This window comes from Vigna unguiculata, chromosome 5 (genome assembly GCF_037176805.1).
Source record: "Vigna unguiculata cultivar grain cowpea cultivar isolate G323 ecotype 2 chromosome 5, ASM3717680v1, whole genome shotgun sequence".
Taxonomy (NCBI): Eukaryota; Viridiplantae; Streptophyta; class Magnoliopsida; order Fabales; family Fabaceae; genus Vigna; species Vigna unguiculata.
The window spans coordinates 50,925,136-50,942,951 of NC_140796.1; the positions used below are offsets into that span (position 1 = coordinate 50,925,136).

Sequence of the window (17,816 nt, forward strand, 5' to 3'; positions counted from 1 at the left end):
TAATTATTGACTTTACCAAACATTTAACAAAAATTAAACAAATTATAATTATTTATTTAAAGCAGTTAAATAAACTTCTATCCCATATGTGTTATAGATTTAGTTTGCAAACACTTCTCTATTGATTAAATTTGTTTATAAATTAGATAAATAAGCTAATAATATATTTACCTTACTATAACAAGAAGCACTCTCAAACGACTTATTTCCTAGTTAGAGAATATGTATGAGTAATTATTTTATTATTACAAATGAAATTATATGCGACACACTTGTCAATTTATTTTTATGATAATAAAAATAATAAATTATTATTATTATAATTATAAAAATAAATATAAGTAATTTTTACAATTTTATTAAAAATAATTATTTTAATTTAAAAATTAGTTAAATTTAAAAAAACATTCAAGTAAAAAAATATAGATTTTAAAGAGTGATTACTAAAAGAATGACAAAAATAATTATTTTAATATAAAAAATTCAAAGAATAAAAAAATATATGTACATCAAAATGAGAAAATTTTATATAATAATATAATAATAAATATAATAAATCGATGTCGATAAAACTGTATACTATGAATCCCATTTTAAAAGGAAAAGTTAAAGACACAAATGACGGAATTTTGGTTTAACAGAAAGAACATAAAAGATAGAACACACATTGTGAGTTTTGGTGTTGTACGTCTCCCTTTTAGCTAAGTCCACAACATTTTCAAGTTACATGTCTTGAGACAAATTTCGCACTTCCTAAAAAATTATGCGATGTCTTTGGGTATTGTTAGGATTTTTTTTAAGGCTGTATTGTTTTTGATGTTTATTTTATTATGATGTGAATAAACAGAAGAGCATCTTGCATTTGCATCTGAATTAGACCCCACATCTTTAGACGCTTTAGTGTCACTAAGCAAATGAATGGTCAAGATGACTGAAAGATTGTCCAATCTTCCTTTCTGTGAAATTTCTTCTTTATATTCCCTTTCTTCAACCTACAACAACACATACCCACCCTATTTCTCACCTACACACACATCACAATCTTCTCCCTCCATTAATCTAAGTAAAAACCACCTTTTTCTTTTACTCTTCGATGCATCTGTGCGCACACATTTATGGACTTTAATTTTGGTGTAGGAGAGATAAGATAATTATTCAGAAAAGAGAGAAAATTCAGAAAGAGAATAAATTGAAAATCTTTTGTACAGATTGAAGAGAATGAGAAATATATTATAGTTAGTGAAAGGATTGATCGAATATTTTGATGGTGTATTGGAGGAAGGAAGAAAAGTAAAATGAACCATAAAAAGAAAAGACAGCAAAAGGAACAATCGGTAATAAAGTGCACAAGTGTAGGTCTTAATTGCAGTAAGGTCACACAATAGAATAACGTCAGAAACAACCCAACAGAAAGCCTACTATCCACAGGCCCCTGTACTGAACTGTATTTCTAGCTATAATTTGCAGCATTGATTCCATTCAAAACTTTTTTTTTTTCTTCTTTCATTTGGGTTCCTGCATTGCTCCTCCCTCCCGGTGAGTGACCATAGTGTAACAGTACTCAGTGCGTTCATGTCACTGTCAATCTTTCTCACCCATCACTCTCTCTCTGTCACCCACACACAATCTTTTCTTTTCTTTTGCCATTAGGGTTACCCTCTATTCACGCCACTGCCACTATGGTTGCCATGTCAAAATCTAATGCTCCAAGAACTAATCAGATTCTTCCGCAAATCAAGTTTTTTTCTTTTTTTATTTTTAACAACAACAAAAAAACAAATTCATACAAATTAAAGAAAAAAAATAATGGTTTTATTTTGGTTAAAATACCTTTTTGGTCCCAATTTTCGTCAAGTTTTTTAAAATAAGTCCTAATTTTGGTTTTGTGTTCAAATAGGTCCTAATTTTCGTCAATTTTGTTCAATTGGGTCCTTTTTTGCTAACACCGTTTAAATCATTAACGACCATGAACAGTGACTGCCACGTGTCACTTCGTGGTTTTTTTGAATTTTTTTTATTTTTATTTTTATTTTTTTTAAATTTTTTTTAAAATTTTTTTTTAAATATACACATGTCAACCCAGGAATGTACCACGTGTCACTTTGTGGTTTTTTTGAATTTTTTATTTTTTATTTTATTTTATTTTTTTGAATTTTTTTTTAAATGTCCACGTGTCAATCTAGTAGTGTGCTACGTATCAAAGTTAACATTCTATATTCAATTTGGTCCCTATATTTGTTATTTTTGTTCAATTAGGTCCTAATTTTTGTTAAGATTAACCAATTTGGTCCCTATAGAAGATGTGACCAAATTTAATTTTTATATCAAAGTTATAATGATGTGAATTTTAATATATTAAATAAAAATATTTAATAAAAAATATGAATTTTAATATAAAAATTAAATTTGGTTTTAATTTGGAGAGGGACCAAATTGGTTAATGTTAACAAAAATTTGGACCTAATTGAACAAAAATAACAAATATAGGGACCAAATTGAATTTAGAACATCGACTTTGACACGTGGCACTCTACTGGGTTGACACGTGGACATTTAAAAAAAATTTTAAAAAAATTTAAATTTTTTTTAAAAAAATTCAAAAAAATTCAAAAAAACCACAAAGTGACACGTGGCACACCCCTAGGTTGACACGTGTACATTTAAAAAAAATTAAAAAAAAATCAAAAAAAAAAATCAAAAAAAAAATCAAAAAAACCACGAAGTGACACGTGGCAGTCACTGTTCATGGCCGTTAATGATTTAAACGGTGTTAGCAAAAAAGGACCCAATTGAACAAAATTAACGAAAATTGGGACTTATTTGAACACAAAACCAAAATTAGAACTTGTTTCAAAAAACTTGACGAAAATTGGGACAAAAAAGATATTTTAACCTTTTATTTTATAATATTGCACCAAGTTTTAAGATGAAGAAGATGAGTGCAGCATGAGGCAGTGGTGAAAATTTTCAACATTAGTGGTGTGCCGCATTTTCTTAGATACATGGTTGGTTTCAGCGCGATTCGCTGGTGGGTTCTACGGAAACATTTTTAATACTGAAATACAACCATGATGTATTGGTAGAAATCATTGATAGTATTATTTGTTGGAAAATTATTTTTTAATAAAATTTGGTTGACATATTTTTATAATATATACCTCATAACATCTTAATGAATGAAAGAAAAATTTAATATAATTTAAAAAAAAAATTGATGTGTATTAAAATAAAAAAAAAGTTGAATTATATTGCAACTCATATACAGACTTTATTTATAAAATTAAAAGAAAATACGATATTCTCCAATAAAATTTTCCTCGAAAATAAATCTTATCAAAATGCTAAATGTTAGAAGATAGGATTAAAATATTTATAATCCCTCGTAAAATTAAAATTTGTCTTTATTTAAAATGTATTTTTGTTTCTAAATTTTAAAAATAAATAATTATTTTAATGTATTAAATGAAGATAAAAAATTATATTTGAATCAAACAAAATAAATAGTTCAAACGTGAATTTAAAATAACACATAAAAACAAAATTTAATATATTTAATTATGAAGAATATATATTTATTTTTGAAATTTAAAAGTCACATCTTATTAAAATTTGAAATAAAATCGAATTTTAATTTTGTATAAAAAATTTAAGAATTAAGAACAAAATTATAAGGTGTGAAATCTGTTATACCTGTATGAAGTTTAAAGTAACAATGAATGAGGTATTATAACACAACAAATGCTTCAAAATTAGTGATGTTTTTTCGAGTTCTACAGCTATGACTCCATGTTCTTCCTTATGCTTCTACAGCTATGACTGAGTACCGTATTGCTTCCCTTTTTTAGGCTTCAAACTTCATGTGAATAATTAACTGAATTGATTTATTTCTCTCTCTAAATTCATAACAATAAAGAAAACAAATTCCCTAATATGTAACATCTAGGTATTAATTCAAAAATTTCATAATTCTGATTTAAATTCATTCGCACTTCTTAAAAACAACTTATCATTAACAAGAATTTTTTTATCGGAAATGAGACGTTTCTACACCAAATGTCCAGATTCTTATTATATTAATTACCTAAAAATCAATTATGCAGAAATTTTTAATATATTACCTTTATCAGTGCTTTTAGTAAGAGTTCCTTTAAGTTTACTAGTTAAAAAGTATTTATTAACCATACTAGCCAATACCTGTACATTACAAATATTTTTATATTATTACCATTCATCAATACAATAAATATGCTAATTTTTAGTGCAATAAATATGATGTCAGTGCATTGAATAGATGGTTGAAAGTAAAAATGAAAAAAAAATATCTAAAATTACAATTCTTTAATAAGTAATTTTTTTTTATTATATTGTAAAGAAGTTTTTCAGTAAAATATATAGAATGGGTTAAAATATGATATATAGTGTTGCGTTGGACAATGAAATACTTGAATTTTTCTTTTTTTTACAAAGTATTCTTCACTTTACTCTCTGTGTTGTCTAAAACAAAGTTAAGCGAAACAATATTTGTAACTTTAGCTTGGTATTATAAGATTTATTTCTTGACAATCATTTTCCATACAATGGTGACAAAAAAATAATTGTTGACAGAGGAAGAGGGAGGAGATTACGTCAGCTGAGGATTTGAATAGGTAGAGCAGAAAAGAGTGAGAGTTATGGGGTTTGGAACCATGCATGCAGTAGCAGTAACAGTAACAGTGAAGTTTCAGTAGCAGCAGATCTTTTGCTTAACGGCAGTGATAATTCACCATTTACCGATAAATTCAAAAGCTGACCACACTAAATTCCTAGCACACACAAACCCTGTCTCTCATTATTCCCTCTTTCTTTCTTTCTTTCTTTCTTCATCCATCACATTTCTCTCTTCACTGTCTTCTCTTTCTGTCTCCATGTTTTTAAATTAAGGTTTTTTTTATTATTCTTTTATAAAATTACTTTTATTTAACTAAAATATTAATATTTAAAGAAGAACACTGTTACTAACTCACTATTGTTGACCACTGACCTTGTAAGAAGGTTTTGTCAGCTGCATACCAAGAATTGTTAGCTTCCAATCAATGAAGTTGCTGCATGTTTACCCTAGGGAACCATGACATATCTCTTAAAAAGTATATTTAAGGTACTTTTGGAAATTTTTTGCTTAGATTTATTTAAAAAATTTAAGAAAACCTTATGCAAATAGTTATCATGGAGTACACATAACAAAAATCATAATCATTTTATGATAAACGATGAAATTTACTTATTTTTTAATGTGTACATAAAATCTTATAAAGTGATAGGAAGAAATGAATATATGCGTAATTTGGAGGGTGAATTGTGGTTGGTTATATGGTATCCATCGAATCACAATAAATGAGAGATGTTATATGTTGGGGTTATGGGTGAGATTTGTGACAGTGCGGTCTCATATGCAAAACCTGACCCATCCACGTGCTCCAACAACCTCTTCACTGCTTATGCCAATTCTCAATTCGGACATTTCACCGCAAAATGCTACGCATTAAATATGCCAAAAATGACCTTACATTTTCTGTCACCATCTTTATCCACGCATATAACTCAAATTTATCATTCAATTTCTATTTCTAAAATTCTTTTTTTTTTCATGACTTTTATTCTTCATTTTTAGTCAATATATTGTTTCAAAATAAAATAACAGAATGAAAATTAATGTCCAATATTAAAATAGATGAATGTGTATTTAAAATAGAAGGTCCATCTCCATTTCACCCGGTCTCGTTCAATCGGCTTTTTTTTTTTCGGAATTGATTTTAACATAAATTTATAAAAATAGATTTGTTAAAGTTTTTTTTATAATATAAGACTTAAGTCGTCGGGACGAAGGACGAATTAAAACAACTTCACTTTTCATATTGATAGGAATGCTATCCCACAACACAATTTCACTTTTCTAAAACATAAAAAAGAAATCGGTTTGGTTAAGTATTATTTGATCTTTAATATCGTCATTCATTCTAACAACTAGACCTTATTTTAAAAAATAAAAAATTCAACGAACCATCTTTATAAATTTAAGTTAAAATCAATTTCAAAATTAGAAAAAAAAAACACCTGTTCAGTCACACACGAATACCTCTTTGCCTTTAATCAAATTCTTCACCCCTTTCCCAAACATCAAACGTATACCTTTTTACTCAACGGTTAAAAACATATGTTGGTAGATCCATACCAGTGGAATCAAATCTAAAAACATTGGCAAACTTGTTTTCCAGGAAAATACCTCTTTTTATAAATAATCCTGCTTGAAGAGATACTATAGTACTTTTTCTATAAAATAGTTACTGATATTTGAATGGTAGGAAAGGTGTAACCAGAATGAAACAATTAAAAACTAATGATTATTGTTAGTTTAAAATTTGATCAGTTTAAAAATAAAATTGATATTTGAATCATTAAACTTTGTAACACATCATCAAAATACAATAAAAACAAAATATATCCTTTATTAGTGAGAAAATTATTAAGCTAATCGTAAGATATCATTTATTTAACTCACTTTGATGAATTATAATAATAAAGACTTAATAATTTGGTTTTATATTTAAATATTTCATTTATTTTGGTTTTAAAAAAAATATTCTATCACTTTTTATGTTAAATTTTGTAAAAATTTACATCGGTCATGTGTGCAAAATTGGATCATATTCTATTTTAAAGATAACATATGTCAAAATCAGAGAGATTTAAGAAAGAAAATCATTCAATTTGACACGCGACAAATTTAAATTTTTAACACTTTTAGATAATGTTAACACTAATTTAATAAAAATGATTATCGAGTTTTCTTTACAAAAATTGAGACTCAATTAAATTAAAAATAAATCTAATATTAGAGTGACACACAAATTTATTACAAAAAATATCAATTAGCAGGTCAGCTCTAACCCTTAGTCTCCTTAGCTTCTTACCACCTCAAATTTTGTATGCGACTAAACAATATTAAAATTGTGATACCTTTATTAATGTGAGTTTGTGTGTTAAATATTGTCACTCAAGACATGAAGCCTATCAAGAGTCATGCAAATAATCAAATCAAGATCACCTATCTTAGATCAAGTCATATATACATATACACTACAAGAAAAACTGATACCAATGGTCAAAATCAGTCGATAATAGTCAAAATCTGTTGTTAAATAAATATTATCGACGATAAAAAAATCTGTTAGTAAAAATTTTGTCGGTAAAATTTTATTGATGAAAATCATCTTCAGTTGATAATCACTGATGGAAAAATATGTCTATAGTTATCGATAGAAAAATCTGTCGATAATTACCGACGAAAAAATTCGTCGGTAAAATTCGTCAGTAATTACTGATAGAAAAATCCGTTGGTAAATAACATACACTGCTCATCCTCTTCCTCCTCCCTCTTTAATTTTTTTTTCGTTTTCTTCTTCTTCGTCGATGTCGCCGCTGCCACCGTCAGTGTCGTCGCCTTCTTCTTCTCCTTCTTATTTAGTATATCATATCATCCATCTTGATCACTGTCTCAACATATAGTCTCTTGATTGAATCATCATCAGACGAGAATATCTTCTTAAGTACCCATTTAACAAGAGAAGAAAAAAAGAACTAAAGATCCAAAGAAAGCAAAATCTATTTACCAAAACTTATTTTTTTTCACGACTCTCATTACAACTCGAGTTTTTAGTTGTCATTTGTTTTTGAAAATTTTCACTACAAAAAAAATTCTTAATAATAATTAATTTTAATGATAAAAGGTAGTTAGTTATTAATGTGATCAATTTAAATATCAATTTACAAATTAAAAATTATTGATAATTAAAATAATTTTAAAAAATTATAACTGATCTCTAAATTAATAAATAAATAGTTTTTATTATGAATTAACTTTAAATTATAATTAATATTAATAATAAAAATTATGACAAAAAAATTGATCTCTAACTTTTTAAGAAAAATATTAACACTTTTTACCTGCAGCAGAAAGAAATAAATTCATCTTCAACAAATTAACAAATATAAGCACTGAAAATGAAAACATGCAAGGCGCCAAAAATTTAGAAAGTTAACAGTTTTATCTGGAATCTATTCGAAGGAAAGAGAACAATTCAAACGTAATAATGTGATGAATATATGAATATATATATATATATATATATATATATATATATATATATATATATATATATATATATATAAACAGGAAAAAAAGGGATACGAACAAAAATTTAAATGTAAAACTGTCATTGAATATTTTTTGTTGATAATGATAATTGAACCCACCAAGTACGTTAGCTCAAAATAACTAATTAATACGGATGGTCGAATCCAAAGTAGTTTATGTAATAAGGTATGGGATTAATTATTTTCATACTAAACATATAATTCCTCTAATAAATCTTCATTTAATATATTTGTTTTTCGAAATAGCATGGACATTTTTTTTGTCGATATAAAATGGACAGAAACAAAAATGTCAAAAATTTTTTGTAAGCATGCCATCACATCACACAATTAAAAGTTGTTCAGAAATAGTTGAAAGTGTGTTATTGATTGATGCCATACAAAACCAAGCACTTGAAATAAAAATAGGAAAAAGGAATTGGAGGAAGCAAACAATACAAGAGTCCGTGGCATCCAAGTTCCAACAAACACACATAATATGCAAAAAAGGAGGGAGCCGAAGATGAAAGTGTAGGGGCCCCAACCACACTCCTTCAACACTGGATGAGGAAAAGTGTCACTGTTTTCCAATGCTTGCGTAGCATTATATACTATTTTTTAACCTTTTAACTGCAACTTTACGTTAATTTAAACCTCAAAGCTAAAGGGCCATGATGGTAATGATTGTGGTGGTGGCTAGGGTGGTAGTAGTGAAAGCTTCTTTCATTCTCTTCTGAATTCTAACTGGTTCCGTCTCCATCATCGCCAACTTGCCATGACACAGGTGAAAGTACCTTAACTACTTCCTTATAGTCCTTTCCTTTCTCACCCTTTCAAAACTCTCCAAACCAATAATCAACAACTACACGTTTTCTTTCTTTTCTTGACTCCTCCATTTCAAACACTAGATTTTTTTTTTCTCTGTCGTTTTCTTTCTCGCCGCTTCATGTCTCTGCGTCGTTTTCCCTACACACACAACGTAGTAGTAGTCCGTGTTTCTTACCTCCTACTTCTTGTTTCTGCATATTCAACAATAATGCTCTCAAGGTGTCTCCGCTGTGCCTCAACCAGTTTTTACCTTGCTCTGAGGATGTGTGAGGGCGCAGATCCATTTCATGGGAGCCCTACAGCTAGGGTATTCACTCGCTATTTGTGCCTGCCACTAAGAGGTGTCTAACGTTGTCGTTGTGGTTTACGTATACCTTTTAGGTTTTTTGTTTTGTTTTTGTTCTTGTAGTGCTAATTGTGTGGTTCTCGTTCCATGTTTTTGTTACCGACAGAGAGGGTTAGATATTGCGCTGTTTGGTGGGTGGAAAAGCATCATATTGGAGCTGTTTTTTGTGAGAACTATTACTTTTGGTGTCTGGTAAGGGAGGAAGAGCTACCTCTCTCGACCCTCGACCTTTTTCTTTTCTTTTTTTTTTATTTTTATGCAACGAGTTAAGTTTCAGTGAGGATTGAGAAAGGAAACTAGAACAAGAACCTTTATTCGAAACATGTACAAGGTGGGAATATTATAGAAAATTATGAAGTTAGATCGGTTTCTTCAGACTTCACTCACAGTCTTGTCTTGCCTTCTGTATTCTATTATTATTATTATTTATGGTGAAAGGTTGCTCCTGCAGTCTCTCTCTCTTATTTATCTCTTTCTTTGGGTGTCTGTAGTGCAATGTTTTTTTTTTTTATATATTAAAATAATAATTTCTGAAGTTATACTAGGGTAAGGGTGTAATAAATGTTGTCTACTTACTAATTTGTATTTTTCTTGTTCAAAATTTAACCCATAAGGTGATATGGAATTTCCGTGCAGGAGATAGCAATTACAGTGGCTGAGTTTCTGCAGTGACTGATATCTTCTGAGAGGTTTTCACTGAGAAGAGGTTTTCTCATCGGATTGTTAAACTTGGTGAGTTGGGAAATGAGCAGTTTAAGGCCTGAGTCTCATGTGGCACAGCAAATTCGGCGCGAAAAATTGAGAATCCAAAACAGTTCTCAACCTCTGCACGAATTCCCCAACAATCTTGAACCGTTATCGTTACATCCGGGGTTTAATAACTTTGATCTTCTTCATGTTAGGAATGTTAGGAACGCTAACATGCTTGACGAACAAGTTGTTTATCCACCAGAAATGCCTAACTTCTCCACTTCTTTGAACCCTTTGTCTGCTCCAAAGAACGCTTTGGAGTATCATCAAGAAATAGATGCAGCTGAAGCGAGTAACAGGCTGATGATGAATCAGTATGGTTCGTTTTCCCATTCCATGCCCGCTACTCATTCTTCCCACAAGGAACAGTGCGAACTTCGTAATTTGGGAAATTGGAGGAACAGTGCTCCCCAGCAAGGATCTGATTGGTTTGTAAATTATCCAAGTAATGCCAATTCTTTTTTGTCTTCTGAGCTCAACAATGTGTCATCTTACAACGAACTAATGGATGTACAGTGTAGCAATGCATCTGATGAAATCAGTGGTAGACAAATTCAAAAGCAATTAGGTGGACTGCATAATCCTCCTCCTCCTTCTCCACTGTATCAAAATGCTTTGCAAGATATTGTGAAGTCGGCTTCTATCGGTGCTCACACCAGGCAAGACATGACTTCCCTAATGCAACAAAATGACCACAGCATTTGGGTGGGTAATGGTTCTGAAGTTGAGCTTCAACAGCAGAGTTATGATAATCAGCCAAATCCGTTGCGTTTCGGATGGACAAATCGAGCAATAGATAATATCCCGAGTGATTCACTTCCTCAGAGCTTATCCCTGTCACTTTCATCGAACGCACAACCCAAGCCTTCTGTTTCTCAACATGAGCAAGGGTCTACATCCGATGATCCTCGTTGTTTGAAGAATATGAAGCCCTCTATTGTTTCTAGAGATTCTGCGAAATCACTCCAAGACACGGTGGGAATGCCTTCGAAGAGTACCATGAGTTACCGAAGTGTGGGTCCCCTTGGCCCTTTCACTGGGTATGCTACTATTCTTAAGAGTTCAAGGTTCTTAAAGTCTGTCCAACAGTTGTTAGATGAGATTTTCTGTGTATCTGGTGCAAAGTTTGCGAAATCATATGATGTTTCAGAACGGGTTTCTCCGGAAATTAGTGCTTCCACTTCTGCGGATACTGTTACTGTCAACGAAACCGGGGTTACTGCAAAAGGTAGTAACTCAGGTTCTTCATCAACTATGTTGTATAATGTCTCAAAGGAAAATAGTGCTGATTTGGGAGTTGGGAGTAGCTTTGGTCTTTCTTCGCGGCCAGATTATCAACAGAAGAAAGCAAAACTGCTGTACATGCAAGAGGAGGTTTGTTTTCGCTGTTTCCATAACCTGTTTTATATTTTCTTTTCCCATGTATTTGTCTTTGCACATTAATGTCTGTTTGAAACAACTTACTGTTAATATGGAAAAGGACAAATGCTTTTTCGCTGCGTGTGCTGCAACCAACAGGCCTTGATTTCTACAATGTTAAGAGAAAATCCGTTTAAACCTCGCTTTTGAGGGAGAATATAGGGAAAACAAAATGGTGAACCTGTTCACGTTTTAACTTGTCATTTGCTTTCTATGTGCCTCGACTTTTGCAGCTTCTGGTAGTCGGAACTTCTTGAGATGTTTGTTACCTATGAAGTTATCATCGTAGAGTGATTTGTTCTATAGCCCAAACATAAATGCTTAAACGGTATCCTAAGAAGGGTAACGGAGTAATGTTTGTTTCACCCCTTGTGAAAAACAAAGGCAAAGGGAAAGGAATATATAAAGGTCCCATCACATAATGACATTATATAAATATAATATCTCCTTGATTGTTGGTAATGATAAGAAATTATTTACTGCTTTTAGATTAACCTCCTCATGGTCAAATCAAATGTTTTCAGTTACTTTCTTGTTCATTGTGTGGTCTCTTTTATCTTGTTCCTTTGTTTTGTCGGCATTGCTTGATCTCCCTTTTACATTTAAGTTGCAGGTTTCTCCATACACAGAAAATTCGAAAAAGATGAATAATGGAATTGATAATAAGGTCCAATACTCGTGTATATATAAATAGATTTCAAAAATCGTCATGCCAGTGCCAATATTTTTTGTCCTGGAACGATGGATAAGAAACAAATTCTGTATTGAACTTAATTTAGAATAATAAAATTATAGTTCTTGCCTTTGGTTGTAGACCTTAGGATGTCTGCTAATTTCTTTCATCCATAATTTATTTATGCTTATCACGGATTGGTGCTCAATGTTTATTACACTTTTCTTTCTCATGCTTCGTTTCTTTGGTAAAATGTTACAGAAGTGAAGTCTCTTGTGTCTACCAAGGACGACATGACAGCAGATTTAGACATATTTGTCATATGCGAAACTATGAAATAAGAATTTTTGTTAGAATATTTTCAGCTTGCAAATGAAAAAAATCTCCAAGTCGTTCAATAAAAATGATTGATTGTTGGTTCAAAAGAAAAGTGTATATCAAATGTTTTTCTTGTTTATTTAATTATCCCAAGTATCAACATAATTAGTTTCTTAATTGGCATCACCATGAATCTCGCTATGTATGTTAATTTTAAAGATATGTTAATGTTGGCAACATCATGATTGTAGCTAGTGATCATAGATTAATTATATTGACATCTTCGGTACTTATTATCTACAAAAAAAATGCATAATCTTTAAACATGACTTTGTGAATTCAGTTTCATACTTGTTACCCTAAAAAACCCTCTTGAGCAACCACTTTTAAGTACTGAATCAAAGATTCTGAACTGTAAGTTTTGTAGGATGACTGTTCTTTACCAATGGTTGAGTTATTTACTGTAGTTTCAGGCCTAGGCAGAGCAAAAGTTGGAAATGCACCAATCACTCTTCTTCATTTTGCACATACTAACTCACCAGTGTTACTAATTCTGTCATGCATTTGCTTCCAGTACACGGTAATTTTTAAAATCTATATAGGATGCACATGTGTGCAAGAATAGTGTTAGTCAACCGGTCAACCATGTAAACTACACCTTACAAAGTCTAGTACTATATTCCAAACATCATCAGAAAATATTTAGTACATGGAAAGCTATGCCCTACCTTGTTACTGTCAACTTGGTCAAACTGACGTGCTTATTTTCAGTAATGTACTTCAACATGCTGGTAATATTTTTTGAAAAGAACTGTTTATTGTTTTATAAAGTCGTAAATGTTAAAAAAATCATGTTATTTTGGTTCATCGTAACTTTTCTCGGCATGCAACAGTAATACAGTTCCTTGCTAGTGTCAGAATAATTTGATTATCTCAATGATGGTAATGCAAGTTATAATTTTGAAAAGTGTTGCCTTTTGACACTGTTGCGTTGGGCCACTGTTATAGGTTACGAGGCAATGCAAGCAGTACCATCTACAAATGCAAATGGTTATTTCTTCGTTCGAGTCAGTGGCGGGTCTTGGTTCTGCAACTCCTTACATCTCCATGGCTCTGAAGTCAGTATCAAAACACTTCAGATGTTTAAAGAATTCTATCTCAGATCAGCTAAAGCTTATGAGCGAAGCCTTGGGAGAGGATGTGTCAAAACCCTCTTGCAGTAGTGGCAGTAAAGCTGACACTACTATGGCAAGGATAAGATGCAGCATGGACCAAAGTTTTCTAAAGAACAAATCTGGCAGAGGTGGTACTACGGATCTTCTTGATCCCCAACAGCATGTGTGGAGGCCCCAGAGAGGGTTGCCAGAGCGTGCAGTGGCAATTCTTAAAGCCTGGTTATTTGAGCATTTTCTTCATCCGTATGTTTGTCTCTATGTCTCTATTTCTTGCTCCGTGACTCCTTTTCTCTATTCCACACAGACATTTGGATTCAACATTGTGGCTTTTTTGCTGTTTAATTTCTTTTCAGTTACCCTACAGACACCGATAAACACATGCTGGCTAGTCAAACGGGTCTATCACGGAATCAGGTGGGGGCCTTTTCCTTCAAATTCATTATTATGTCTCTACCCTTTTTATTCTGTTGATTCAATTCTTATAATAATTGACATATGTTCACGTTCGCAGTTTAATGTGCTCTTTATTTGATGGAAATTAAACTGTTAATATTTTACTACTGAAACAATGGTATGTAACTGATTGATGTAGGTATCAAATTGGTTCATAAATGCTCGAGTACGAGTATGGAAGCCAATGGTTGAGGAAATACACATGCTTGAAACAAAAGCAACAGGCACCAGAGAGAAGAGTGGTAAACACGATCAGGGAACATCTTCTGGCCCTGAAGGCGGTGATACCAGCCAAACTAGAGTGGATAAGCCTTTGAGCAATATTGGTATGAATTCAATACCTGAAAACCGATTTGAGGGCATGGAAATGGAATCAAGCAATGCTGAGGAAAGAGGGTTGAATGAAGAACAATGGAGTCAAGAGAAAAGATCTAAATTGGAATGCCAAATGACTTCAAACAATATGGATGGTACATTGATGGGTTTTGTGCCATATCGACGTGGTGGCCTTGAGGTTGGTGGGCTTGGTTCTGTGTCACTAACATTAGGTCTTAGACATGGCGTTGAAGGAGTACAACACCAACAACAATTGCAAGAGGAACAGCTTCGACATCATCACCTTGGAGGCCACATGATCCGTGACTATGTCGGCTGATTGTAGTAACTTCGTGATGGGATAATGAAAATCTCACGCCAACTTTGCTTCGGACTGCGAAATTCTGAACTGAAACTGGGTGGCAAACGTTCAAACTTTTGAAGACACGCTGTTTGTTCAAGAAGGGCATTACAACCAAATGAAAGAAGATAGGGTTTAAGGTGGAGTTATGTTTTGGTTTTTGCGTCCCTTTATCTATAGTTAGTTCTTAATTAACCTTGATGTGGGTAACGAGCGTGGTGAAAGAAGGCTGAGGTGTAATATTTATCAAAATGTATTAATATATGATGGAAAAATTTCCTCCTCCCTTGAAGAAGAGTGGTGAATAAAGATGTAATGGTTGCATTAATGTTTTAATTATTACACACATTAGGATAAATCTATAGCAAACTTTTTATTATATCTTGTGTTTTTTTATTAGTTTGAGTAACTCATTTTCAGCTCAGCGATTCTAAAACTTGAGTAAACCTTAGACCATCTGTTTTGGTAGAGCTGAACAAGTATATATATCTGTGAATTGGTTAAAATAGTTATATAGACATCTATCTTTGTAACACACTATTTATCATTAGATGAACTTTTTCAATCATATAATTATGAATGAGATTTTCTTAAAATTTGGGTCCAGTTCTCCCAACTCTTTCTTGACATATTTGACTGTATTTTTCTGATATATAAACCTTTTATATTCAATATCATTGTGATTGATCTGGAAAATATGACAATAAACCAGTTAGTGGATATAGAAACAGGCGTTGGTGTAATCTTAAAAATTTGATTCGAGTTTTACCTATAATGTCACAAAAATAAAAACTGTTTCCAATTTCTACACCTTGTTTAGGAGAGTTGGATTTTCTTCTGCTAACTATAAATTGATATATAAATAATTTAAATTGTAGAATCTTAGTTATTAGAAGCACAGTCCCGATGAAAAGACATGCATTTATTTTGTAAGAAATGGTAGGAGCACTGGGAAGCAAACAAAGCGTGTAATATCTTTATTTATGAACAGAAAACGATGATCATAATTACTACTGCACTCCTTTATAGGTACACACTGATCGAAGGGGACACAACACACAGGTACTGAGATACACACTCAGTTCTACGAGTACTCAGAAATTCTTGTATCTGTGAAAGGAACAGCCAGGAATTTCTCGTAATCTACTTTCACACACAGACATGTCTAGCAGTAACTGATTTATTTATCAAACATTACTCACAAACACAAAGTTACACATATATATGATCTTCATCTATGTCTAGCAGCAGCCATATATATATATATATGAATTCCTCTCCACAAAGTTGCATGTGTGATGGTTGTTGTGAGGGAAGAAGAAGCATGCCATTAACCATGCGTTTTAATTAGTCCCCCAGGTTTGCCATAATTATCCATATTAGAAGTGTAGTGATTATCACTATCGTCATTGACATGATATTGGACAGACGCAGGTTTAACAAAATCTTTGGGAGGGATGTAATGATGATCATTACCATGAGTGACGTGAGAGTAGGCTCTGGCAGAGGTTTTGCCATGGTGATTATTGTGGTAACTAAGTTGGTTGGTTTTTCCATGCATTTGGGCCTCTATGTTCCAACTATTCCCAGCCATAAAACAGCAGCATGCCACCATCAACATTAATGCAATTGCCAGAACCCTCATTCTGACGCTAGTGATGTCACCTTCACCTTCTGGACTCTTCTTTATATACAACTGGAAAAAAGCAAGGATATTATTATCATGTAAACTTATCAATATATTTTTTTTCTGAAAATATTATCAATCTGATCTCAGTGATAATATATGGATATAATAAGTTGAGGATCCATTTAGGATGGAGAATAAGGAAGCAGAGGGCGTGCAATGTATAAACTCACCAGGTAAAACTTGGATGCAATAGATGAAGTTGCGATCTAGCATGGAGAATAAAAAAAGTGTTGAAGCTGGTTTTATAGGGAGCAAATGAAATGGAGGTTTAAGTCAACTTGAAATAATAAAATGGTGGGGTTGTGCATGTGTTGTCACCAAATAAGGCAAGTTTAAGTGCGATTCCCATTAAAAATGTTATTCAATCTTATTAATTGCTGAAGCGTTTTGTCCCGATTTATATGTGGACAAAATAGGATAATTCCACCTCATTCAAGGGTACTGCTTGTGTTGATTGGTATAAAAAAAAATTTGGCATCGTTAATTCCTTCTTCTTTTAAAATTAATATCAGCGGTTGCAACTTGCTTTGTGTTGGGAAAAGACTATACCAAAATACCATTTTGAGTTATTGCCTGTTTGAAAAGATGGAATTGAATTCAACCCAAATCATTTAGCCTACACTATATTCATCATACATATCCGTGTTTGCCGGTTCTTGTATATCTATTGCTAGTGTTTTTAGTATTTTGGAATATGCTAATTACTAAGAAAAGTTAATGTTTTCATCCTTGAATCAATTCATAGAAATGGTAGTGCATAAAAGCTATTTCCGAAATGGAAATACGAGAAGATCAATGGATAATGTGGAATTTTAGAATGAAAATTCATTACGATAATAATGAAAAATTCAATCTTAGTTATATTTTAACTAAATCAAATTGAAATGTTTTTTAAGAAACTTTAATTATTCTAAATTTAGTTTATACAATTTTCAAAATTAGATTTAGATTAAAATTTAAATTGTTGGACTTAAACTCGATTTAGTTAAATCCAACTTAACATAGACTCAAAATCATAAAACCTAACCTGAAGTGAACTCAGCCTAATCTAATTGGTTTGAGTCCAACACATCTCAACCAAGTCTATCTTACGCTAAACTCAACTTGACCTAATCTAACTTGTGTTGGGACCAATCAATCTAACATGAACTTGTTTCGACTCAATCGAAGTTGACATAGGCTTTATCTTACTCTTTTTTAGCTTGAACTATAGAAAAAAAAATCTCAATTCAACATGGTTTGCGTCCGACCCAATCTCACTTGCTTAAGCCCAACTTGATCTAGCTCAAGTTGACTAAACTGACTCCATCGGATTGGGG

The 17,816-nt window shown here is 31.8% G+C and overlaps 1 protein-coding gene and 1 long non-coding RNA gene across 4 annotated transcripts; one reads left to right on the top strand and one right to left on the bottom strand.

Annotated features, from left to right (window-relative positions):
• The first annotated feature begins 8,691 nt into the window (after positions 1 to 8,691).
• On the top strand, positions 8,692 to 15,186 carry LOC114183895 (uncharacterized). Of its 3 annotated transcripts, XM_028071069.2 has the most exons (7): positions 8,693 to 8,953; positions 9,217 to 9,338; positions 9,450 to 9,535; positions 9,980 to 11,467; positions 13,512 to 13,921; positions 14,032 to 14,092; positions 14,271 to 15,186. In XM_028071069.2, exons 4-7 carry the CDS (start codon positions 10,088 to 10,090, stop codon positions 14,784 to 14,786), a joined length of 2,367 nt encoding a protein of 788 aa, XP_027926870.1. In that variant the 5' UTR covers positions 8,693 to 8,953; positions 9,217 to 9,338; positions 9,450 to 9,535; positions 9,980 to 10,087; the 3' UTR covers positions 14,787 to 15,186. The 3 variants fall into 3 exon arrangements, with proteins under 3 accessions (XP_027926871.1, XP_027926870.1, XP_027926869.1); XM_028071068.2 differs by lacking the exon at positions 8,693 to 8,953 and having other exon boundaries at positions 8,960 to 9,338; XM_028071070.2 differs by lacking the exons at positions 9,217 to 9,338; positions 9,450 to 9,535 and having other exon boundaries at positions 8,692 to 8,953.
• A 575-nt stretch (positions 15,187 to 15,761) lies between these two features.
• On the bottom strand, positions 15,762 to 16,748 carry LOC114184837 (uncharacterized). Its single transcript, XR_003604650.1, has 2 exons — positions 16,668 to 16,748; positions 15,762 to 16,503 (listed from the first exon to the last, which is right to left on the bottom strand). It is a non-coding gene; the product is annotated as an uncharacterized LOC114184837 (long non-coding RNA).
• Positions 16,749 to 17,816: the final 1,068 nt, after the last annotated feature.

Excerpts from the sequence above, each read along its gene's own strand:
- LOC114183895 (XM_028071070.2), top strand. The coding sequence starts at position 10,088 with ATGAGCAGTTTAAGGCCTGAGTCTCATGTGGCACAGCAAATTCGGCGC. Across the intron at positions 13,922-14,031 it reads TTTGAGCATTTTCTTCATCC|TTACCCTACAGACACCGATA; the intron begins GTATGTTTGTCT and ends ATTTCTTTTCAG. Across the intron at positions 14,093-14,270 it reads CGGGTCTATCACGGAATCAG|GTATCAAATTGGTTCATAAA; the intron begins GTGGGGGCCTTT and ends TGATTGATGTAG.